This window comes from Notothenia rossii, assembly GCF_949606895.1.
Source record: "Notothenia rossii genome assembly, chromosome: 12".
Taxonomy (NCBI): Eukaryota; Metazoa; Chordata; class Actinopteri; order Perciformes; family Nototheniidae; genus Notothenia; species Notothenia rossii.
The window spans coordinates 16,326,053-16,350,668 of record NC_136911.1 but is presented as its reverse complement, the minus strand read 5'-3'; the positions used below and the strand labels follow the sequence as shown (position 1 = coordinate 16,350,668).

Genomic DNA, 24,616 nt, shown 5'->3' with positions numbered 1-24,616 from the left:
CATTTCTTTACATTGTGACTTCAGAAAAAAGTTAATAAATCCTTTGAAAACAAGCATCAATCTTAACAAGTGCGACGTGGTTGGAGGACTTACCAGCAGTGGAGCTGTGAGACTGTCAGTCAGGAGCCCGGCCTGGCAGGTGGCCCCGGGGTCACAGTCCAGCACCAGAGGTCAGCCTCTGAAACACGTGTCAAAGGATACAAAATGTAAATCCTAATGCTTAAGAAATATAAAACAGTCTAGGGTTACACACACACACACACACACACACACACACACACACACACACACACACACACACACACACACACACACACACACACACACACACACACACACACACACACACACACACACACACACACACACACACACACACACACACACACACACACACACACACACACACACACACACACACACACACACACACACACACACACACACACACACACACACACACACACTAGAGAACCTTTTAAAAACACAGATTCAAAAAAAATGAAATCACCAAATGTTTTCATTTCCTTGTTTGTCGGATGTTTATGAAAAACTGCTTGCTTTTGTGGTTAACAGTGGAAGAAAATACACAACTGACAAAACCCTTTGTGTAATACCATTCATGCCCTATTACGACAAGTTTCCTATTGAAATAGATGATAAGACAGTAATATCAGGCAGAAAGGGGTAGTTAGCAGTAGAGCTGCAGGTATCATGTTAAGCATGTAATAACAGGTTGATTATGTCCTACCTCCCATCTGAAACATGGGCTATTTGCAGAGTTATCATAGAACATGGAACAAAAAGACGCACATGAAAAAACCCACCACTTCCTATTGTGTAACACTTCCTCTGATTCACTTCAGGTTTTCTGAAAGGCTCCCTGTAAGACCTCTACCACACAATTGACTTTATCGGGTCACATTTTGTGAAAGAAGGCAATCAGAGGTTATCTGAAAAAGCCCTGGTTGAGAGGACAGGCTCAGAGACACCATTAGCACCAGGACACTTCTCTCTTAGCCAGACAAAAGCATGGGAATGGAGGCAGTGTTGCATGAATGTGATCCGACTTCAAACCCTGAAACTTCAAACTCACAAGAACGCTGTGGGGGAAACGGTTGGTGACACAAATGTGATCGAACACGACACTGTGAGAAGGGCAAAAGAAACAAAAGTAAAAGCAGGAAAGGACTGGATGCTAGAATAAAAAAGAAAGACGGTGTAACAGTGTTCCTTCTGATCCCTTCATGCAAACTGACGGCGACTTACTCCTAATCCACCACAGCTGACATGTCACAGGGGGACATTCTGGGTGACATCTGTGGCAGGGTATCATGGGAGTTAGCTATGCATCATGATTACAGCTGGGGGCCACAACATAAGGCCAAATCATTCCTTGAATGAGCACATGAGGTGAACGGGCTTACAGTGCTGTGGAGCAGCACTTTAGTATTTGAGGAAACAGGAAATGATGGTATGTTTCTCAATGGAATTACAACATTCACAGCCACAAGATATCTTAAGAACCATGGAGCCATCAGTTAACTAATTAATCATTATCTTGTTACCGAAAAAGACAATTAAATGGATATCATTTGGATTTTTTCCGTAGCAGTACGAGTTTTGGTACCAATTCTGAAAGGGTATTTATTTACATCACTATTTTATTTATTTAGAGAATGTTCCTGATGTAGAGCATACAAAAAGATGGACATAATGTCATTTATATGTGTCAATCTCAGCAGGGCGCTTTTCATATTGAAAAGAGAAGACTCTATTGAATACCTTTTAAAATAGTAATTGAGAAAAGTAAATATAACAATATATAAGTTATGAATTAAAACATGAGTTTAAAGCCATATTAGCGACTGTGAGGCTGCACTGTGAGCTACATGCTAACGTCAGAATGCTAATATGTTGATTTGTAGCTCTCCATTTTAATAGCAGTGAGGAAAATACCGTGTATAACTCTTTTCCAGAATCTTTATTTAAATTGGAAAGACTGTTGCAAATGACGCACCAAAATCACTACTGTTCCATTCATTATCATTATTCCCTTTAGGTTTGTGGTTTCTCCGTTTATAAGAATACCATCATTCACCTCTTGTGGGAAAAGACCCACATGATGAGATCATACTGAAGTGGCACTGAGTGTGAGCGTGTCCCTTCAATGACATGCAAAGGAACAACTATTGCCCAGTTAACCAGTGTTCTGAGGGTGGTCAGTGTTTTGTTTCCATTAGCCCGGAGGCATCAACTAGTCACATGATGACTCTTTTTCTTAACAAAAACTTGAAAGAAGTCATTTAAATAAGGACAGTGAGAGGGAACGGCAGGTTAAGGGTGTAGAAATTCAATATCCTTATAATCAAACAACTGCTCTCAGCATGCTTACCGGCACAACTGCTCTGATATGGCTTTATTCCCACAGGATCAGAGGCAATAACACAAACGCTGCTCGGTGTATTTCCCTCTGAACCACGCACAAACTTCACACTGTTCCAAAGATTGATTTCCTTGTTTTCATTTGTCATTTCCAGAGACTTGAACAGTAGGATTTGAAAGTTTGGTGTACAAGAACAGTTTCATAAGGCTGCAAGAGTGCTTTTAAAAAAGAGGAAGAAGTGGCAGAGACACATTTGAATCCGTGCTCTTGCATCTTCAGTTTGTTAGCAGCATAAGACAACATGCCAAGCACATTTGTTTGGTTTTAATAGACTCTCCGCCACATGAAAGGGTCAATACATGTGGGCCAACATGTGTGGACCTGCTGTAAACTGTGTGAGATACAGACATGTGCAGAATCTGGATATGAAGCAGGCCACTGAGGTAATCAATGGACGCTGTATGTGGAGCATGTCCATTTGTCACCCACATACACATGTACACTCATCAGCACTTTATAGAGTCTATCCTCATTGGTGTAAATGGGGTGGAGGAAATCTTGGAAAACACCAGCAGAAAAACTACACCCTGCATAATGGTCATGAAGTTAATAATAAGTCATGTTGGATTTATTGCAGGGCCATAAACACAATGAGGTGTACTTGGTAAATTGGCCACAGGGTGTAAAGTTCATTATACTATCAAAAGAAGGGCTGCTCAACTTTGCTAATATCACAAATGATCATACATGCTACTAGAAAAATGTCCATGACAAAATGTAGATTGAATGTTCTGTCTTTTGAATTTATGTTATTTTAAACGTGCATCGTTTTGATTTCTGTGGGTTTTTTTCCCTCCTGTTTTGGTTTCAATGTAGTCTTCACTGTACAGTAGAGAAGCTTCCGCCTGTCGCCTTTTAAGAGAGACACCAAACTAAAAGGAAGTGACACTGGGATATAAATCAGTCCTCGCAGTGTTTCAACACCACTGAATAAAACTTCCATTACAACTCGAGTTGCCATGACAACTTGTATTCCCCTGTCCCTACAACAGAGTTACTGAAGCCCACGGAGCTTCATTAGGAAGAACCCCCCACAGATCAGTTACATGAAGTGGAGATCCTCGGACTGAAATGTCAGAACAAATGACCTGTTGAAGATTATAAACTGGTTTACACATGCTAGGCTAGTGTCAAAATGCTTCAATAATGCATTTGTAATGTGAATAAATACTTAAAATAACCACCCATTTGTTTTCTAAACTATAAGAATTAAAATAAATGGGCCTTATGTAATGTATATAACATGTAAGTGTATATTTGCAATGTTATAATGATAACACAAATAATCTATCACTATGAAATACATCACAATATAAAATTGCTCCTTGTTGCTAAAGTGAAATACTTTCATACAACCTTTCCATATTCTTAATATGAATAAACATATCCACAAATGAAGGGTTAAAAGTAAGACAGGTTTGGAGTATTTGACAGTTTAACACCATGGGGGGTTTGGTGCGGGGGCAGCACGGCAACAGTTTCCTGCAAAATCAGAATTTGTAGCATGCTGATCCACCATCTGTGGCGACACCCTGCTATGTGTGTCCACCGTAACGTAGGCGGCCACACGAGGATCTCATGCCCGCCTGCTTTCACATACAATAAAAAGATCATCACCATGTTTTTATTTTTTGGTAAAATCATAAGTTTTAAATATTACAGCAGGAGAGTGGAGGAAAATCTCCAACAGTCTGCTTTCTCTGCTGTAGATCTGAGACTGGAGGGGTTTTCTGTGCATGTGTGAAAGGTGTGGGGGTAGGGTCACACAGTGACAGCCTTTTCTCTCCGAGTGGGTTATTCATAGCATTATGTTGAGACTTTCTATTCAAGGTCCACTTTACTTTTGTGCCATATTTACTCTCAAGATGCTGCGTATTACAGGGAGTGACAAATGAAAGCATCCTGTTGGAGGTATTTGAATGGAATGCCTGCGAGAAGAAGAATAAAAAAACAAAACAGATACTTTCTCTCTTCTAATACTGTGCATGCTTAGGGCTTCAGATAAAGCCAACATCACAGCGCGGAAGTGAGGCGGTTCAGAGGAATGCTCGAGTCTACCAGCACAGCAGATCTGAAACTGGCACACACATTGACTCATAATACATCAGAGACACACATCAAAAGTATATTAGTTGCCACCGCCAAAGGCTGCAAACACAAACCCACCACAGCGAGGACCTCCACTGCTCTGCACAATCTTTCTCTGCTAATTTAACAGCAAACAGTGAGCATGACCTGTTAACCAACAAACATTAAATAAGCTGTTTGGGGATTGACTGAAAAACACATCCAGTCATCTAAACTAGATACAACTTTTAAAGTAGGCTCAAATTGAAATCAATACATTGTGATATGCTCTCTTTATATTAATAATTCAGCTGAAACAAGCAGCCTACATCCAGGGGGTGGGGGCACACAGTCAGCCTTTCCTACTGAGTGATTCATGCATGTCATCACTTCGGCTATGATCTGCTTATGAACAAGAGCAGGCATGCAAGAGCAATGGAAGAGAGGCAAATTAGATTATAGTCTACAGCAAAAATCTAGTTAGGCACACTTTCCACTGCACTGTAGCTGCGAGGCAAGTGCCTATTCAACTATGTTCTTTCATTTCAAACCTTTAAAAACTAATTGAAAGTGTTTTTCGAAATTAAACGATGCCTCAGTCACCTTCTCCCCAGCATTAAGCCGTGTCATGGTAATGGTGTTAGAGCAGAATGCTGAACAGACTGAAATACTTAGGAGGAAGTTAATCCGAATAACTGAACAAACAGCATTACGCCACAGCGAGGGATCAATACAGCTCTATCTGCATAAAGACAGCCTGGCCCAGCATGCTGCCTGAAGTGAGTGTGCAATACAGGGGTGTGGGTACTAACAATATGATGCAAACAGATTTCTAAATCATAAAATGTTGTGTTAGAGACGTGTTGGTTCAACGGTGGTTATATTCACAACATCACAACACGTTGCACAAGTGCTCATGTTATTGTCTTCCAAGCATAAATCACAAAAACAACATGCAAAAGTAAAGTAGGAGCTCAAGTGGCTCAATAATACATTTCACCCTGGTGAATTCACATATTTAAAGACAAAAGGCAGCATGCAGCAGATAGTACGTACGAGAAGTATTAACGTCTTCCACCACTGTAGAGGACATAAACAGATGCAGAAATGTCACAACAATACAGTTTAACCAAACACATTAGCTGTTAAAACAATGACTAGAGGAGACGTTTAGCATCAGTGGAGCAACTTGCTGCCGGAAATACAATAAATACTGTGACTGTCAGCAGGACTACAGTGAGCCTCATACCGAGAATAACTGCAGTAACCCAACCTGAGGCCGGCGGCTCCGTGACACTGGGTGTGTTCACGGGAGTGGGTTGCAAAGAGGGGTCTGGACCCCTTGGCGACTGTGTGACATTCCAGTGAGGTCAATAAGTTATTCCTAATTAGAGAATGTCTAAATATTTCTATTGTAAAGCACTCCCAATACTGTTACCCAAATAAATGTACAGCTTAACGACAGAAAACAACCTTTCCTCTAAAATGAGTGTGTTTGTAGGAGTTTGAAATGAAAACGTCTGAGCAGATCTGCCTTAAAGGTCAATGGGAGGACAGGTGGAAAAGATGAATAATTAAAATCAACTACCAATACATCAACTCAACCCTCATGTTACGACCGTAGCTACAGGATCTACAGTTTATGAACTAGAAAACACATTTGTGCAGAAAGAATGTGGGAAATCCTCTTGGGGGTGAACAGAGTTCATGACGTTCGCACAATGAAAGACTATTTTAAAATCATTCTAAAAACATCTCTGTCCCTATTGTTAATTAAGCACCCATAATGCAAACACTGATGTAAAGCTCTGGCAAAAGTCTTATCTCATGTCAACAATATTGTCACGTAAAAAAAAAAGAATGGGAGTAAAAAGCTTTATGACAATATTAAAGCCAGATTAGAACTAAAAGTGTAAAAGCTAAAGCTAGAAATGGCTGTGCCTTAATGCAACTGGCCGCTACCTGCATTAGAGTAGGACTTACGAGGGAATACACTGTGCCGAAAAAGACGCAACTGTGTCTGCAACTTCGACAGGCAAAATAAAGAAGAATGGCACAACAAGTTAAACCACAGTCCTACAACAGTGGCACAAGTCAAGCATTTTTTTCCCAGCCTTTATTTCCAAGTCTACACCGACTCAGACTATGAGAGCAGAAATGTGTGTCCATCTGTTAGAAGAAGGCAAGAAAGGTGATACAGCAGCGGCACATATAAGGAAGACAAATTGCAAAAGATAACCTGGAGGCATGTTATTTCAAACCGCATAACTGGATTTGCCATGAGATAATGACACTTTTTATGTTTCAAGAGTTTTCTTGACACAAAAGAAATGCACCAATGACTAATATTAGTGCACAGAATTATTTTCTCCCCTCAAAAACACTCTGCACAGCCATGTCTGAGAGCTTGTTAATTTTTTTGTGAAATGAGGCCGGTAAATGTCTAAATACAAATCTCTGAACTAATGCACGAGTATAGATACTTGTGTGTAACAAGCCATTACGTAGCAACAGAAAGAAAATACCAATTTGCACAAGTAGACACCATGAGTCTTTTGAGACTAATGTCACGTTGTATGACAACCTCATTAGAGTTGCAGTTGCCTAAGAAATCATTCATTCTGGTTTTCTGGGACGTTTCACTTCCACTTTCAGAAGCTTTGCAGAGACAGGGCGGAAAGGAAACAACATTTACTTCCGTGCTAGAGTTGAGTCGTGCAGACAAAAGATGCAAAATAGGAAAACAACCAACCATAGTCAGCCACTTTTAAATGAAATTGCAGTGACACGTTTTTTACTAGACAGTGAGATCTTATGAGCCTGTGGTGGAATTATATTAAAGTACAAATATTTGAGTACTGCAATAAAAGTAGAACTTTTTATGTTGAATTTCCTATACTACAATTTAGAGTGAAATATTGAACTTTTTGTGCAACACAATTTGAATTTATTTTAAAACCTATATTGAGCATAAATGTTTCAATTCAATGCCTAAAAAAGGACTTCATTCAGCTGATAGTAGGCTACTTCTGTCTTTACTGAGGATTTGAGATGTTGAATTTAGGAGTGTTTATTTTAAATCATGCATTGACTGAAGAACAATCAACAATCATCAAGACAAACCAGCTCTAACCAGCTGTCAGTGTGAGCATTTCCTTTAATGCAGCTGTACTGATGAATATTTACTGTCTGTAAAAGAACAGTTTTAATCCGAGTCATGCGGTTAGTTTTAAACTGGATACGTTACCTGTCTCTGTAGTGTTCACGAAGTCCAACACAGCTGATTACCTGGCTTTAGTAATAGGCTATATGGGTCACGCATGTAACATTAAATGCCCCTGGCCAAATAAAGGAAAAATCTAGCTAGCAGTGTAGCCTAACCTAACGTCTACCTTGAGACCGCTGCCCTGAAAAGGGGAAGTTAACGGGGCACCGAGGGTGTAACTTAAAAACACAACACAAATAGTTTCCATTATTTATTTTTTACAGTAACTTTGCAATAAGAGGTAGGGGTGGGGGGTTACATTTTCGCCGGACACGTTTATTATCCATCACTAAATTTGCCTCCGAGCCGAGGAACTAAATGTAACACTCAAAACAAGCTTGACTGAATGGCAACCGGTGGATAGTATAGGTGGTTAGTTGAGATGACAGAAAAAGAGGAGATAAAGTAGTAATTGTCTCTGTTATTTACCTTGATGCTCGTAGAGAACACACTGGTGTCGACGTCTGGATACCACGCTAGAAAGCCAGCGGTACGGGCTGAAAGAAGAAGAAAAGCGATTTGCTGTTGCTGTTTCCGGGTTAGTTATCGAGCGTCATTGTGGCCGTCAAACGAGAGGGGAGTTCGGTTTGTTCCACCTCTGAGCGCGGAGGGGGAATTTATACACCTTCCTTGCCTGACTGAAGATAGACCCGCCCGGTCAGAGATGACCCGCTGCTGTGTTTTAACGGTGGTTTCAACCGGATTACAATTTACCTATACTATCATTTGTGTCTCACCGTGGCGTTAATTAGGGCTTTTGACCGCGAGACACAGTTAGGCCTATGTAAAATTGACTTTACCGAAGTTTCTTTGAGCAAGAAGCTAATTTACATCTTAAACAATCTCTAGGAGGCGATAATGTGCCATTTCTTCCGACCGGGTTCCGATACATTAACATCAGTCACATATGTATGAATCATAGACTGTATATATAAATGAATATAGGCCTGGCAACCAAGTAGCCTACATAAAATAATGAAATTAAGGTACCACCAGCATTATTTTGTGTTAATTTAAGTTCTGCAACAATACATATTATTCTGAAATGTGCCATGACTAATACGTTTTACTTTTTGGTATTTAAAGTATATGTTGATGCTATTACCTTTGCACTTAACTTAATTAAGAGTTAATTTGCCTATAAGTATTGATCTTAACATTATTAAGAGCTTAAGGAACTTTAATTTAAAAAAGCGTAGTTTATTTGTTTTCTTTATTTTAAGGCTCTTCAAAGCCATCCCTGCATGACAAACCTGGCTGTAACATCATATCAAAAGGTGACTGCAACCGCCATTTGTTCCACATTAATAACATATAATGTAATACTTTAATTCGCACTCCTGCTTCCCCCAAAAAATAAGTGAGCAAAATGTAGCTTTTCAGCATTTTCTTTTCTTCTCCCGGAAGCTCTGTTTTGTCATTTCCAATTAGTAATTAAGCACACCTGTCTTCAATCATGTGTCGACAGGTGCAGCAGCTTAAAACGCAGCTCCACAGTGGCTGTTCACACACATTTGATAGAAGAATTCGGAAACGTGAACGTTGTATCTTCAGCTCAGAAAACTATCGTTAATTTGTTAGTTTCAAAAAGCCAACTTCAAGCATGGTGAAAGAGAAGACTCATGTTAACGTGGTGATTATCGGCCATGTTGACAGCGGCAAGTCAACTACCACCGGCCACCTCGTTTACAAATGTGGTGGCGTCGACCAGAGAAGATTGGAGAAGTTCGAGAAAGCTGCAGCAGAGGTGAGAAACATAAATGAAACGATTGGAGCTCTTGAAATGTCTTAAAACCTACTAAAACCAGTTATATATTTTATTTACAGATGGGGAAGAGCTCCTTCAAATTTGCCTGGGTGTTGGACAAGCTTAAAGCTGAGCGGGAGAGAGGAATGACCATTGATATATCTCTGCTGAAATTTAACACTCAAAGATACAGCATGACTATAATTGATGCACCTGGCCACCGAGACTTCATTAAAAACATGATCACAGGGACTTCACAGGTTAGTAGCACAGAGGTTCTTTACTTTATGTAAGTGTAATTTCATGGGCCTTCTAACCAATATCATAAATGTCCTTTCAGGCCGATGTTGCCCTCCTGGTGGTCTCTGCAGCTAAAGGAGAATACGAGGCTGGTGTGTCAAGAAGTGGTCAGACCAGAGAGCACGCCTTGCTGGCTTATACTCTGGGTGTGAAGCAGATCATAGTTTGTGTGAACAAGATGGATCTGACTGAACCCCCTTTCAGCCAGAAGCGCTTTGAAGAAGTGGTGCGAGGTGTGAACGGCTTCCTCAAGAAGATCGGCTACGAAACCGGAACTGTGCCTTTCGTGCCAATTTCTGGCTGGACTGGGGAGAACATGATCACTGCAACTCAGAAGGTAATTCTAGTCTTAAACTTGTGAAAATCTAGGAACATGCAACACATTAACACAAGTTCCTCTCTGCAGATGCCCTGGTTCCAAGGATGGAAATCCAGAAGAAGGGAAGGAAATGCAATTGGGAGAACTCTACTTGAAGTCCTGGACTCCATTCAACCACCAGTTCGCACCATCAACAAGCCCCTTCGGTTACCTCTGCAGGATGTCTACAAAATTGGAGGTTAGGAGTTATGCTCAGTTCATTTTAGGCATTTTTTGAGTTGCCCTGTCTGCTGCTCCCTGAGCCTGAAATCAATTGGCTCCAATTAAGAACATGGGTTACAGGTGTGCAGCAGAGCAATTGGAGTGGGGTCAAGAACAGAAATGTTTGTCAGCTGATAAAGCCTTAATCCACTATTTAAACTTTTAAACACACTTTTTTTTCTTCATCTTCTCAGGAGTCGGGACCGTGCCAGTAGGTAAGATTGAAACTGGCGTCCTCAAACCAGGCATGACCCTGATGTTCTCGCCAGCCAAAATCACTGCCGAGGTGAAGTCCATTGAGATGCACCACCAGGGGATGGAGCAAGGTCTGCCCGGACACAATGTTGGCTTCAACATTAAGAACGTGGCTGTAAAGAACCTGCGGCGAGGGGATGTGGCTGGAAACGCCCAGCAGGATCCGCCCACAGATGTCAGCAGCTTTGAAGCGCAGGTTTGTTCAGTGGAGTTGAAATTGAAACTTGTAATTCCTGTGCTGATGTGTGTATTTTCCATCTTAAGGTGATCATCCTGAACCATCCAGGGAAGGTCAAGGCAGGCTACTCTCCTGTCCTGGACTGCCACACGGCCCATGTGACCTGTCGCTTTGCTGAGCTGAAGGAGAAGATTGACAGGCGGACGGGAAATAAAGTGGAGGACGATCCACAGCTACTGATATCTGGAGACGCTGCCACAGTCAAAATGATTCCCATCAAGCCCATGTGTGTCGAGAGCTTCTTCTCATACGCTTCCTTAGGTATACTATCCAAATCAGTCTACATTTATATTGACCTTCTGCAGTGTTCAACATGTTTTGTTTTGCTTCCTAGGTCGCTTTGCAGCACGAGACCTGAAGCAGACGGTCGCTGTCGGAGTCATCAAGTCAGTGGTGAAGGCACAAGGATCCAAACTTAAAGCCTAAACGTGTACATAGTTTAGTTTTTTTTTCTTTTACCAGTAAACTCTGGTATTGCTGCTTTTATTTGGTCAAATAACATTTGTGTTGTGACACAAAATATTTATGTTAAAAGATTATTCCTGTGTTAATGAGAAATCCAAAAGAAGCTATTGGATGGTACATTTTGGTTTAAATGTGAATTGTTGAGAAAACAAAAATAAAGAATCATTTGAGAACTTTGTGTTGAAACGTTTGTCTTGATGAAACTGAAGAAATACTCCATTTGACTTTTTCGCAAAGCGTTTAGGAAGTTACAATTCCAAATGGTCGAGTAGCCTTAGTACCTTTAAAATCTACTGCTGCTTGGCCTTTACTGAAGGCTAACTTACCAATGTTTAACATCAAAAAGCAAACTGATGTTTAATCATGAAAGCAAGAGCCCAGGGCCAGAGTTTCAGTACAGCACTTTATTTATGATACAATGGGTTGATGGGTTTATTCCTTAACATGGGGGAGGGAAACTGCAAGTCAGTGAGGACTGGGTGAAAACACATCGGCTCTCCAGCCTTTTGCTCATTCCACTGTGCTTCTTAAAGACATCTCTGGTTCACAGGCAAACCTGGAAATGTACTGGATCCAGTAACATGGAATGATATTACATGATCAAACTTAAACATTTCAAGCTCATGAGGTTTTTACAAGACACTGAATTGTGAACAACGGTTGGTGTCAGAAAATCAAGTTATTGCTAAGATGTCTTGAGTTTCCCATACTTGTTAATAGTGGCTTTTAAACACAGGATACATTTTTTTTTTTTGTGTAGTCCTGCTTAATAGTGGCTCTTCAAACCCCGAGGTGAGCATCTTTGAATGCAGCACTCAATTCCAGTCATTGTTACACCATGCACAGAAAGTCAAGGGACTGTGGAGATGGCGCTGAGTTTATGCACAGAGCATACATACAGTGAACAGTGTAACAAGGAGTAAATGAGTGACCTACAGTGAATCACAGGCTTTGATATTCCACCACACAGTAGCAGCAGGTTTCTATACTGTAAAACAACCATAATACGTGTACACAAAGCAAGCAAGAACAAGGAGTACATTAATGTTTTCATTTGGGGGCAAGATCAGTGGGAGACTGCAGCCTCTTCAGTCAACTATGGTGGTAAACAGGGATGCAAGACAGAGTGACATGACCTATTTCACATTCCTTTTCTTATTTGTCCAGAAATATAAGCTGATAATTACTTGAGGGCCAGTAAAATCAATACGGATAAAATTCAAAGTCTACCGCCCTGATGTTTAAATCTGACAGGTAGAGAGAGCAATGGTACATGTTTTGTACAATAAAACATGTATATACACTCACACACAAATATATATATTTACATACATATATACACAGTAACAGCATAAACATAGACTTTAGGTAAGTGCTAGGGTTTTGAGAGTGGCTTCTTCACAGCCGTGCTATAGGGTTAAGATAATACTGGTAAAGGAAGAATACACACATTCTTTGTACAGCATGGAGGAGATATCCATGGCTAGATGAGCCTTCTTGGTTTCTTGTTTTTTTTTTTCTTCTTTAGGACACTTGTCATTGGACAAGAGGTGTTATAATCGCTATGTACAGGACCTCTCAATGTAGGGAGAGGTGTAGTGCAAGTCTCTCTGACTGTCAGTCACTCAGGATGTGCACAAAAGACATGGGGAACACACCCTTTCTGTCCGGCTCCCCTTCAATGTGTCCGATCTGGAAGAGTTTAGGAAACATATGAGAACAAAGTTGTGTGTTATTGTGCCCTTAAGATAGCTCAAGGACAAAGAAGTATTACATACAAGAAAAATACGGATAGTATTGAGGCTTGACTTACCCACCACTCCTGGTCCTCCTCTCCTGTTACTATAATCACCTCTCCTTCAGCAAATGTCAGTTCGTCATCATTGTCAGCTTGGCAGTCATAGATCGTCTTCACCCGGCGGGATTTGCTTTTCCCCTGGACATACAAAAACAAAACGGTGACAAAACATTCTCTATTTTTATGAGGGAGTATAGTGTAAGTACCATGTTCGGCCACTAAGAATAAGAATGTACCTTTAGAAAAGTTGTTTCTCGTGTATTTTGAGAGCGAAAAAGCGAAAATATAACATAATGTGTGCAGTGGTTAGAGACTGTGGTTAGAGGCTGTCGCTAGAAACCAGAGTGACCAAGCATTTCAAACAGAAGATGGTGATCCAAACTGAATGTTAAACAGCTGATAAGCATTGTTAAAGTAACAAACAGCATAATGAATCTCATGTATTACATCTACAGATGATCCTGATTAACTGGTCAAGATTTAAGCCAATATAAATTACCTGAAATATGTCAGTATCAGCATAAATGTTGGCCAATAAGTAACAGAAGGTTATGTGGAAAAAAGAATCATAAAAAATCCTATATGGTATTGATCAGGCTCTAATCTTTATTTAAAAAGACCATTATGCTTCTGAAAACATGTTTTAATTCACTGAAAAGCACATGTATTGACTTCAAAACTCAGCATGGTCTTCTTACCGTGTTGATCTTCCTGGGGAGGGGCACGGGTGTCTCTGCGGTCCCTGTGGGGGTCCCGTTGGTGTTTTCAGCAGCTGGTTGGGGGGGCGTCCCAACAGGTGCTTGCTGATTAGGGGACGGTGAGTCTTGAGGCAGGGGCTGGGACTGGGGCTGGGACTGGGGCTGGGGCTGGGGCTGGGGTTGAGGGGGAGGTGGAGGTTGCGTTTGAGGCCTCTGCAGAGTGTCTCCGTGCGGCTGCCTGGGGGTGGGCTCGGCGGTCCCGGGTTTGGGGGGGATGTCGGAGAGCTGCGGCTTTGGAGGCAGGTCTTTGAGCTGGGGTTTGGGGGGGAGGTCTCCCAGCTGAGGTTTAGGAGGGAGGTCTGAGAGCTGAGGCTTGGGAGGAAGTTCTCCGGGTTTAGGAGGGAGATCAGACGGCTGGGGTTTGGGGGGCAGGTCTGCCAGCTGAGGCCGGTCCGCCAGAGGAGCCTTCTGGGGGGGGTCGGCTGCCGGGGGGGACTTCTGGAAGACCTCTGGAGGGAGACTGGGCTTATCCATCGACGGGTGGTGGATGGTGTCAATCTTCCGCAATGCCACTGGGGAGAGAAGTGTGTGAATAACTTTGCCATTTAACAGCTTGTATCAAAATAAAGCTGGACTAAGGTGTACCTTTCTGAGGTAGTTTGGGAAGAACCCTTGGACCAAGTGTAGACTTTGTGTTGATCGAAGTAGTGCTGGGAAAAGATTTATCACATGAAGTTTAATGAAAAAGATTATGTAAGAAAAAGCTTGAACCTTATTTGCTGGGATACATTTTTCTTAGCGAGTTTTGATCAAAGGATTCACATTCCATCGTCTTTCTGTTGTTGTTACCTTTGCTGCTGAGGAATTCCTTCAAACTTGTTAGAGATCGGAGACATCTTGCTGACAGGAGGAGGGGTGGAGTCGCTTCCTAAAACATTGACATCGATGACGACACAGATTACTCAACAACATAGCAGAGCATTAACCCAGAGATTAATAAAAAATTAATGGTGAAATAATAATAATAATAATAATAATAATAAACATGCTGTGATGGTTAAAACAATAATAATAGTGAGGGAGGCGTCATCTGGCTGAGCTTTCCATGAGTTATTTGGGGGTTGTGCAATAAAGTGTCATCATTGAATTAGTGGTTGGGTAAGGGTGACACAGAATGCACAAAACACCACAGAGGGAAAATGATAACAATGGAAAAACAGTCAAAATACCCCCAGCATACCCATCAGGGGCAGATGATTGCAGGTAAGATGATTGTGGTTATGTCTCCAAGTGGTAGTTCAAACATAACTCTTCTGTGTTTTGTGCAGTTTAAAATATGCTACTTTTAATCTCAGATCAACTAGTGGATTTAAAAAAATACTTGTGTACTTAAAGATGGTGAATGCCTCATCCTACCTGATGGAGCACTCACAGATGCATTCAAGTTACAGTTAGTATCAGTTTCCAACTTGTAAATGGTGTCAACATCCACATTTTGACCTGGATGACATGTATCATCCAAGGTATTTGAACCCAAAACGAAAGTGAGAGGATTTGCTGCTTTTCTTTTATGTTTATAATAAACTGAATCCCTTTCTAAAAGTGTCAACAAATTGGGATTGTTTTTAGACCTTAACCCGGTTATCAAAAAATACAAGATTTATCCAAAATAGAGGAAAAATACGAGTTGCATCTATGAATGTCCACATAATGAGCCATTCCAAATACTTTTAAATTGCACAAAGACACACACAAAGGCATCAGCTAGTCTGTATGACTCAATGAAAAACCTCTAACCCCTGAGAAAAGTCTTTATTTGAACTTAAGTGCAGAACTTTTAGAATAACCCTGCAACATTCTGAACTTTGATAAGATCTGTTGCTGGAGCAAAACCAGCCTACTGTCAGGACGTGTGCTTTTGTCTCACCCCCAGTCAAGCCCCCTTTACTGTGTGGACTGTGAGAGAGCGGGCTGGGTGGGTCAGACAGGGTGCGTTTGTGTCCAGGAGGTGGGGGCGGAGGTCTCTTCTTGGACAGGGTGGAGCTGGCTCCTGGTGTGAGTGTAGAGGGAGGGCCAGATGGGGGAGGAGCTGGAGGAGCGATACATAAAACACATGAGGTGACGAGACTCCCCAAAAAAGTCATTCTGAAAACCCCCTAACCCCCCCGAGAAGATAAAGGAGAGGAAAATGGAGCATGGAGGAGAGGAGGAGCGGAAAATATGGAGAAGAATTTAGTTTTTTACGAAACAATATGAGGAGACAACAAATAAAAAACAGATGGGAATATGGAAAAGGGAAACCATGATTAGGCACATTTCTTGTGGCTCTAATCGGTGAATTTGTTTATGAATACGCCTTTTTGTTTCCAATGGGACTCACTGTTCACTAATATAAAGAAAAGAAGTGTGGAAGCAGCTTATAGAGAGCTCAGCCAGAGAGGAATCAGCTGTGGTTAAGAGTTTACAGCTCAAGGATGGTGGGACATGATTTCCAGCATGATACAAAATTCACGTAGGCAAGAAGTGGAGACTAAGCTTGCCTACATGGTCCCATTGTTTGCTTAATAAAACACCACCACCCTGTGAATGTGAGCTGTAAAGCAGGAAACAACTGAGGGATAAGGGTATATAGGGGGCACACAGCCGAGTAAGGGGAGAACGTAAAACCAGGATATTCACTGATGTATGGTCGAGTGCCAGCCAGAGTGGCGTAGTGCGAATGAGAGCCAAGGAATGCCAAGTGTGGAGCTGAAAGAATAGAGAAACAAAAAAAGAGAAAGAAAAGAGAGCGAGATGAGGAGTGTGGGAGAGAATCTACAGTATGTCAGTCTTAAGAAGAGCTGCTCCCACACACTGTGAAATAACAAGATGAAATCTTATCAGTGGCAAGCAAAGAAAAAGAAAAGAAAAAGAGGAAAAATGGCGCGAAGCTGGCCCCAGGGGGGGGGGATCTTCTGCACCCAAGGGAGCGCTGCTATCTGGAGAATATCAAGAGTTAGCATGTTATTCTAAATCTATGTATATCATTCAGCCTTTATAAATCACATTTTTGCCCATATCAAACTTTAAGAAAATCAACTTATACTGTAGGGGCTTTAAAGTGAAATATTCTTTCTTAATCCTGATATCGTGTCGGATGATTAGGAGTGCCTTTTCAATTCTAAAGATCAAGAGGGGATGTCTTCTTATTACCTATCTTTTCCTGAGACATGCAGGTTTAACCTAACTTTTTAGCATTGTATCATGTCTGTTACTATCATGTTCATGCTTAAGTGTTTTCATTTGAAATGTAGTCAGCTAGAAACAGTTACAGTGGAGACGGAGTTAAGATTAAGGATAGTCAAACCTGCCAGCGACAGTCCTCATTTTAGCCAACAAAAGCAACTGTTGTCATCTAGAAATTGAACGTATGTTTAAAAGAAAGGCCAATTGAGGGCTTTCAAAAACAACTGGAATCAATTGATAATTCACAGCCTTTGCTTTAAGAAAAATAAGATCCAAAGCCTCAAAGGATTAAAAATGCCTTGTTCAGATGTTTTGCATGTTGTGCAAGGTTTTCATCCATAGTAACGGGTTAGTGTTTCAAACTACTCCACTGAGGGAGGAGTGTTATCTTTGATTGTAATACTGCAGAGACAGCACGTCCACAGTGTAAGTGTGTATAATGTGTTGAGGGTAATGATGAAGTGTGTACCTCTGGCCGGACTAACAGCTACCCCCTGCCCTCTCCTGCAGCCATGTTTTCTGAAGGTTACTGTGTAAGCAATCTTAATGACACCTGCATTCCGCCCTCTGATTTGTGCGTTCAACAAATTACATTCCACTGCAGGGTGTGTGTATACACGTGGACTAACAAAGAAGACATTTTGGAGGAAAAGTAATTACGTAGCATTCCTCCACACCTAATCCTGTCCTTGGTATAATCAAACATTAACAGAGCTAATGAAGTACACTTCCAAAGACTAGCTTCCCTCTACTGATCAGACACAGTAAACAAAGCAGAAGCTATTTGCATAACAGGCTGACATTTCCAAAAGAGATATTGGCATCACATGACTTTATTTCCTGTCAAGGTTATAATCTAAAGACTGATGTAGCTGTGGGTGTCGGGGCAGTCAGGTCTGACCTTTGCCCTGGTTCCTGGGGGGCAGCGGCGGCCCGTCGGCCACGGGGGAGGAGGTGAGATCAGTGGAGGCGCTGTACATCTGGTTGGTGAAGGCGCTGTAGGACAGGCGCTGCTGCTTGTCCCTCTGGCTGATGAAGCCCGGCAGGGACAGCTTGTCGTGGGGAGAGAGGCTGGAGGAGTGGCAGAAGCTCTGAGGCCTCGGGGAGCGGTCCTTCTTAATGGGACTGGGCTGCAAAGGGACACGAGACACAGTCTGGGAATAAGAGCTAATATCATAACCTGCAGATTTTTTAAATGTAGGGAATCTCAACCCTTTGTAACTCAAAGGGCCTTGAGTTGATTTTGACCAACTTTTCCCAAATAAATAATAGAAAACACACACATCTTTTTTTAACTGGGATGTTCATATGTCTTATGAGACTCATCACTAAAAATAAATATTCGCAACACATCCCGGAAGCTTGATATCTCTGGAGTTTCCCTGGTGTTAGCGCCTCATTTAACAGGATTTCAACAAAATCAACACATGGCTTCCCGCTCAGCATAACTGCCTGCGATTATGTCTCAAAATGTAATGTATTAAACAACGCAGGGTCTTCTCCCACATCACTTCTTATTTAAAGACATTTGGGGGGGGGGGGGGGGGGGGGGGACATTTGCTAAAGTTTTGCCAAAAAGTACCATCACCTGATGATGGCATTACTGGCATGGTGATACTCAAACATATATAGACATTCAAATTATGCATTTGAATATTTTGGATATGCATATTATCATGCCTCATTTTTTTGGCCAGTTTCTAATAGTTGCTATTCTTTGGTGTTTACATAAAAATAAAGAAAGAAAAGGCTCTTTTAATAGAGTCCTAATAGAAACACAAAAGAACATAAATGGTCAGGAGTTGCCAAAATCAGGCTAATTTCTGCAGCTCCTTTCCAACCTTTAAGCCCTAGAGCAGCACTGCTCTGTGGTATCTGCACATCGGACTGACTCAATAGTTTCATTATTCATCAGCACTGTATATGGGCGCGGTGAAAACATGATTGAATTGAAGCTTGAAGGAACTGAACAATGCTCTGATCGAACCTTATCATCGAGGTCGTCATCGCTCTCGTCCATCTCCTCCAGTCTGAGGCTCCACTCGTACTCCACATGGATGTGAGGGTTGAACTTCCCCTCTGCAGCCTGCACCAGCTGTCACACACACACACACACACACACACACACACACACACACACACACACACACACACACACACACACACACACACACACACACACACACACACACACACACACACACACACACACACACACACACACACACACACACACACACACACACACACACACACACACACACACACACACACACACACACACACACACACACACACACACACACACACACACACACACACACACACACACACACACACACACACACACACACACACACACACACACACACACACACACACACATTCATCAGTTACATTTAAATAGAGACAATCCCAAACCCTATTAATGGAAAACAAGATAAGGAAGTGGAACTAAAATTGTCTGCCACTATAAGTACTCAATGAGTTAGACACAAAATAAACATTAAGTGGGAAAAATCAGGGTAATTTAAAACACTTTCTTTATGGGTATGTTCAGCAGTATTCAGCTTCCACAAAGTAACAATATCCCCCATGTGTTAAATGTGCAAATACTTTAATAATATATTTGTTTTATATTTTTTACTACATTCAAAATAGCTTTTTTTTGTCTGCATGGTCATAAAAGCGTTAATAATGAACATACATCAACCATTACTTCCACTCTGCTGTCCCTGTTGCCTGAGGCTGGATACAGACCTCTGACTGCCATCTAGTGTTCTGAATGATCTCCCTGATAAAATGTTAAATCAACCACAAGCTCTACTCCACAACCAATTCTTTTTATTAGGGAGTGTGCTGGACTTCGAATCAGGGGATAGCAAGTTCAAACCCCACCGCAGTCAGCATGTCGTTGTGTCCCTTAGACACTTCACACCAAATTGCTCTTTTGAGGATTGTCCACAGTATTGAGTATGTAAGTCGCTGTGGATAAAAGCGTCTAACAAATGACATGTAATGTATTAAATGTGATTTTCTTTTAATTCCATGTTTTTTTTCGAGTGTTATAAACCCGTGATGTCCAAAATCACCGGCTGTACTTACTGCCTCCTCGCACTGAGTGTTCCTCAGTCGCCTGGCAACATCCAGCGCCGTCTCTCCGTTCTGATTGGCTGAAGGGGAAGAGAGAAGGATGATCAACAGTTAGGAGTGTGGCGTACACAGGGCTTTAAGGAGAAGATGAACCTGGACTTGTGACTCACTGATATCAGTCGCTGGCTTGCCCCTCAGGAGTAACTTGAGGCACTCGGGCTTCTCGTACATGCTGCAGTAATGCAGGGCGGTGTTGCCCCACTCCGTCTGCTTATCCACGTTACCACTGGGAGAACAACACACACAAAGTCAGGACACAGGTTACAAGCTCTAGGGTGATTTCCTCAATCCTTCAGCTAAAGGTTAATGTGGAATAACCCAGGATTTTGCACGGGAGAAAACAGGATATTTAAAAAACACTGTCTTTTTCTTTAGTATCTTAGAATGAGCTTTTAAAATCCCTCATGAAAACATTTGATTAAACAATGCTCGGCAAATTCACTCTTTCTTGTTACAGTAGGCAAATAATCTCTCTTAAAAAGGGATTATATATTCTCTCAATGACTGGACTTAAACTCCCACTGTACATTTTACATTCATGTTCTATTTAATATTGAATAATCCATTCTTGCACAATAATATCCTGCATTATATTTGTTCCTGGAAATTTGTATTTCCACATCCACAATTTTTTTAAATCTTTTAACTTTTTAATGCTATTTTATTTCTATTTCTGAAATATTTTGGACTGTTTATTTCTGTGTCTTCATTTCTCTCTGCCTTGCTGCAACGCAAACATTTCCCAAATGGGATCAATAAAGTACCGGTACCTATTTATCTATCATATATCTTAAAACACAAGAGATATATCTTAAATAAGGAGGTCTAAGCATGACACCGTATGAGCGCTGCTATTAATTAATGAGAGGGTTCCACGTCTTGCGTGTGCACTCGGAGCAGTGGTGGGTAAACAATTGAAAAGAGAAGGGAATAAATGAAAGGCAGGGAACAAGTGCTTGACCCATTTCTTTTTGCCTTGTGGGAATATGAGCTGCAGCGCTAAGCTCTCCTCTGCACGTCCACTGCTTTCTTACAGAGCCAAGCCGAGAACAAGAAAGAGTCACGCAGAGCATATTTGATACTGCGTGTTTGCACAAAACTGTGGTTTATTTCATTTTATCTCTAACCGTTGATGTGTTAATAGATATTTTGGACAGCTTTGTAATTGGCATGAATCGGCCCCAAAGAAATGCACGTGATAAGGAAATTATATTCCGGCATTTTTGGGTGAAAATGATTGTGAAAAATGTACCTGTTCTGCACAAGGAAGTCCACCAAGTGCAGGGAGGTCTGGTCAGCAGTCCGTACAGAGTAGTGCAGTGCTGTCTCTCCGGATTCCTGCAGGGGGCCACCAAACACAGCACAGACACCATGAGACAATCTTGTGCAGCATCCATTCTGTATTCTCTCCCTCTCTGCGTCTCTTTCAGCATTTAAACAAGCTGCAGTAAACAAAATGGCTCCTAAAAATAATATTTCAACAGGCAAGGCATAGAGTTTAACATTTTGCCATTGTCTTGTAATAATAACATCTTTCTCTCAAACGAGATCAAGATGTCAGTTCATTAAATGCAGCTTTAAAGATGGAGATAAAGGATTACATATAGTGGAGTAAGGGATATATGTGCTGTATATAATAGGGGAGAGTAAGGGCAGTGTGTCCCTGTATGTGTCTGGTTATGCGGGGGAGTGGGATGTCACCGTGCTGTCAGCCATTCAGAGGTACTGACAACAGCAGATCAGATATCGGTGAGTCAGACTTAATAGCGCAGACAGCAGCAGCTCTCTCTGTCTACAAACCTCGTTAATTCTGCTGCTGCATTGCACACTTCATTTTTCATGAGGAGAACTACCACGTCTGTGTTATAAAACCTTGACCCATTTATGTCAGCTTAAGTCTGATCATCTGTGTTGTTTACGCTACGGCATTCTCACCATCCACCTCTTGTTATTCAAATGTCATATTATGCCTTATCCAGCGGTGCAAATACACAAAGAGGCTGAACCACAGAATGAAAAACGTGAATCACGCAGATGTCGTCATCGGATAAAAAATGAACTCAAAATGAGTTGATGCCTACAATGTGATGAAGGTTGCTGGATATCACCACCTGCTGGTGAAGATATCAGGATGACTTTAAATGATCCAGCTGTTGATGATACAATGTTTAATTTAGCCGCCAAATATTTCACCAACGGGTAGAAATGTGTCAGTGTTCTCTGTCCCGCTGGCAGGAGGATGATCCACTGCAGTGTAGAGATCTGAGAGGGACACTTCTGGGGTTTGTAGTCCAGTATGACGTCATGGTGTGTGATTAAAAGGATATACTGTAGCTATAGGAGGAGGTTGATATGTAGCCAATATTCCAGGCAACATACCAACCAAGAATGTCAACTATTTAAAGGTCATAAAGTGGAAGAAAGTAACAAAATGACCCCAAGACAATGTAGTCAAACTGCTTGTTCGGTCAGGAGTGTGAATCCTACAAATATTAATATCCAAGATATCTAAGACAATCATGGGAATATCCACATGTGAAAAGCTGGAAGCACTGAATTGTTTTCATTGTTTGCCGACTAGTTGCCATGAGCAACAGACCTTCCTCTCAACAGTTTTCAACGCTGAATCTGTCCACCATAGGTTTAAATGTTGTGGTTCACTTTTACCACCCTCATGTCTTTCAATGTGGATTCAATGTGGCCGCAGAAGGCAGCTGTTTCAAGATAAAAAGCTTGTAAAACCAACTGCCCACTGTTTTGTACCTGTTCAGCACAAAACAGCAGAGGCACAGTTTGCGACTGGCTGGTGGACATAGTGGAACATTTAGAAGCTACGGAGTCAAAAATGGTCGTTTGCAAGATGGTAGAGACCAAAAACCGAGCTAAAACACAGTGAATATTGGACTTATATTTGCAAGGTGGACGAAAACAGTGGTTTCAAATAAGGAGTAGAGGCAAATATCCTGATGAACAGAACACTCAGTAAGAAAGTGAAATGATCTGCATGACTAAATGTTCTTTCTTGTTCTAGGTTAATACCCATGAACTAAAAGGACTTACCGCTCCGACCTCGGGCAGCGGCTCCATCAGCTCCACCCCCTCTGCGTAGACCTGGATGAGGGACAGCAGATCCCTGGACTGAACCGCCTCAAACAGGTCGATCATTTTAGCGGACACAGATGTGCACGTCTTCCTCGCATACTTGTGGTCCACATATTTAGCGTAGATAAACTCCTTCCTCACCGTCCTGTGGTGGAAAAGAGGAATTCAGTCGGATGTGATCATATTTATAAAAAATAAAATCTAGTTTTCAAGCAGCTTTTTACTTAGATAGTACTCACATGTCACTGGATGGAGTGGGCTTTGGTGAGGGCGTAGTGAGGTTCCCCTCCATGATCTCATTGAAACTACTGTTGCCTACATTCTTGGCCAGCTAGGGGAAAGAAAAACAGGATTAGGTCACAATAGAACAGAAGTATTCACATTGGTGCTCAAAGAACCAAAATCCATTCCACTACTCTTTCATTATTTTGAATATTTAACTCCAGATGAAAATAGTCCAGGGTGTGGACCGCCGCCTCGAAGACTCTCTGACTCACCAAGAGTTCTGAGGTTCCTAGCTTGTCCAGCTCCATGGACTGGATGCGGGAGATGTGGACCCCCATCTCTCGGTGGATGCCAGAACACTCGATGCAAGTCAGGATCCCCAGGTTGGTGGAAAGCCATTTAGGATCTTTAAAACACAGAACATATGAGAGGTTAGTGTTAATGCTCTCCATAATCTACAGTATGTGGTTCCAGTGTGATCACAAGTGGATGAACATAAGTATATTCAAAGTTGGATTTATGCCTTAGATTGTGCAGAATAGGAAATGAGATGAAAAGCTCCAAAGCAGACATGTCATCCCTATCTATATTCCCAAGTAAATGCCCCAGAAATGTTTTTTAAGAATAAACAAGCGAGTGTTTTCTCAGCAAAACGATTTACTGACAAATCCTTTCATGTGCCTGCACTGTATTCTTGTTCTTTGAGGCTGCTGTCAGGACAGAAATTGGTTTCTCAGCGTCTCTACATTTGATTTATTCCTGTATGATTGCAGAACTTGGGAGAGTTGACAGAAGCTATTACCCCTTTGTGAGGGTTAACACCAAAACCACTGACACCCAGGCGTAAAGATAACAATCTTTACATTTTCTGCTGTAGAACTTCGACGAAGAGACGTTTACTCTTTCTGAATATGCTCAGTTTCCTGTTATAATACAATAAAAGACAATACACCCAAAATAAACGAGGCCTAGAAATGCAAAGTAACCAGCGACTTTATCTAATGTTGCCACGCCCAGTAATTGGAGAAGCATACAAATCTCACACCAGATAA

At 41.6% G+C, this 24,616-nt stretch overlaps 3 protein-coding genes across 7 annotated transcripts in view; 1 reads left to right on the top strand and 2 right to left on the bottom strand.

The window, feature by feature from the left end:
• The window catches only part of fam49bb (family with sequence similarity 49 member Bb), a 32,130-nt gene extending 23,713 nt beyond the window's left edge, over window positions 1-8,417 (bottom strand). Inside the window, exons 1-3 of one of the 2 annotated variants that reach the window (XM_079660986.1) lie at window positions 8,208-8,417; window positions 5,570-5,593; window positions 94-178 (exon numbers count right to left, since the gene is read on the bottom strand). The gene's annotated coding sequence lies outside the window, so the exon portion shown is untranslated. The remainder of the gene's footprint in view (window positions 1-93; window positions 179-5,569; window positions 5,594-8,207) is intronic. The other variant, XM_079660985.1, reaches the window with a different exon arrangement.
• An 856-nt stretch (window positions 8,418-9,273) lies between these two features.
• eef1a1l3 (eukaryotic translation elongation factor 1 alpha 1, like 3) lies at window positions 9,274-11,536 on the top strand. Its single transcript, XM_079660984.1, has 7 exons — window positions 9,274-9,525; window positions 9,606-9,785; window positions 9,866-10,162; window positions 10,232-10,382; window positions 10,600-10,856; window positions 10,925-11,159; window positions 11,233-11,536. Exons 1-7 carry the CDS (start codon window positions 9,382-9,384, stop codon window positions 11,322-11,324), a joined length of 1,356 nt encoding a protein of 451 aa, XP_079517110.1. The 5' UTR covers window positions 9,274-9,381; the 3' UTR covers window positions 11,325-11,536.
• A 216-nt stretch (window positions 11,537-11,752) lies between these two features.
• Window positions 11,753-24,616, bottom strand: part of asap1b (ArfGAP with SH3 domain, ankyrin repeat and PH domain 1b) — a 48,926-nt gene continuing 36,062 nt past the window's right edge. Inside the window, exons 15-29 of one of the 4 annotated variants that reach the window (XM_079660974.1) lie at window positions 23,837-23,970; window positions 23,579-23,670; window positions 23,298-23,484; window positions 21,490-21,575; window positions 20,348-20,463; window positions 20,190-20,257; window positions 19,072-19,179; window positions 17,986-18,214; window positions 16,539-16,607; window positions 15,787-15,948; window positions 14,709-14,787; window positions 14,505-14,569; window positions 13,860-14,431; window positions 13,177-13,299; window positions 11,753-13,055 (exon numbers count right to left, since the gene is read on the bottom strand). In XM_079660974.1, the coding sequence (XP_079517100.1) occupies window positions 12,981-13,055; window positions 13,177-13,299; window positions 13,860-14,431; window positions 14,505-14,569; window positions 14,709-14,787; window positions 15,787-15,948; window positions 16,539-16,607; window positions 17,986-18,214; window positions 19,072-19,179; window positions 20,190-20,257; window positions 20,348-20,463; window positions 21,490-21,575; window positions 23,298-23,484; window positions 23,579-23,670; window positions 23,837-23,970 (2,165 nt within the window). In that variant the 3' untranslated portion in view covers window positions 11,753-12,980. The remainder of the gene's footprint in view (window positions 13,056-13,176; window positions 13,300-13,859; window positions 14,432-14,504; window positions 14,570-14,708; window positions 14,788-15,786; window positions 15,949-16,538; window positions 16,608-17,985; window positions 18,215-19,071; window positions 19,180-20,189; window positions 20,258-20,347; window positions 20,464-21,489; window positions 21,576-23,297; window positions 23,485-23,578; window positions 23,671-23,836; window positions 23,971-24,616) is intronic. The other 3 variants (XM_079660972.1, XM_079660971.1, XM_079660973.1) reach the window with 3 other exon arrangements.

What these genes read in the sequence shown, in the direction of transcription:
- eef1a1l3 (XM_079660984.1), top strand. Translation starts at nt 9,382, where the DNA reads ATGGTGAAAGAGAAGACTCATGTTAACGTGGTGATTATCGGCCATGTT. An exon ending in GGATGTCTACAAAATTGGAG is followed by an intron (nt 10,383 to 10,599) that starts GTTAGGAGTTAT and finishes TCATCTTCTCAG; the next exon opens with GAGTCGGGACCGTGCCAGTA. An exon ending in CTTCTCATACGCTTCCTTAG is followed by an intron (nt 11,160 to 11,232) that starts GTATACTATCCA and finishes TTTGCTTCCTAG; the next exon opens with GTCGCTTTGCAGCACGAGAC.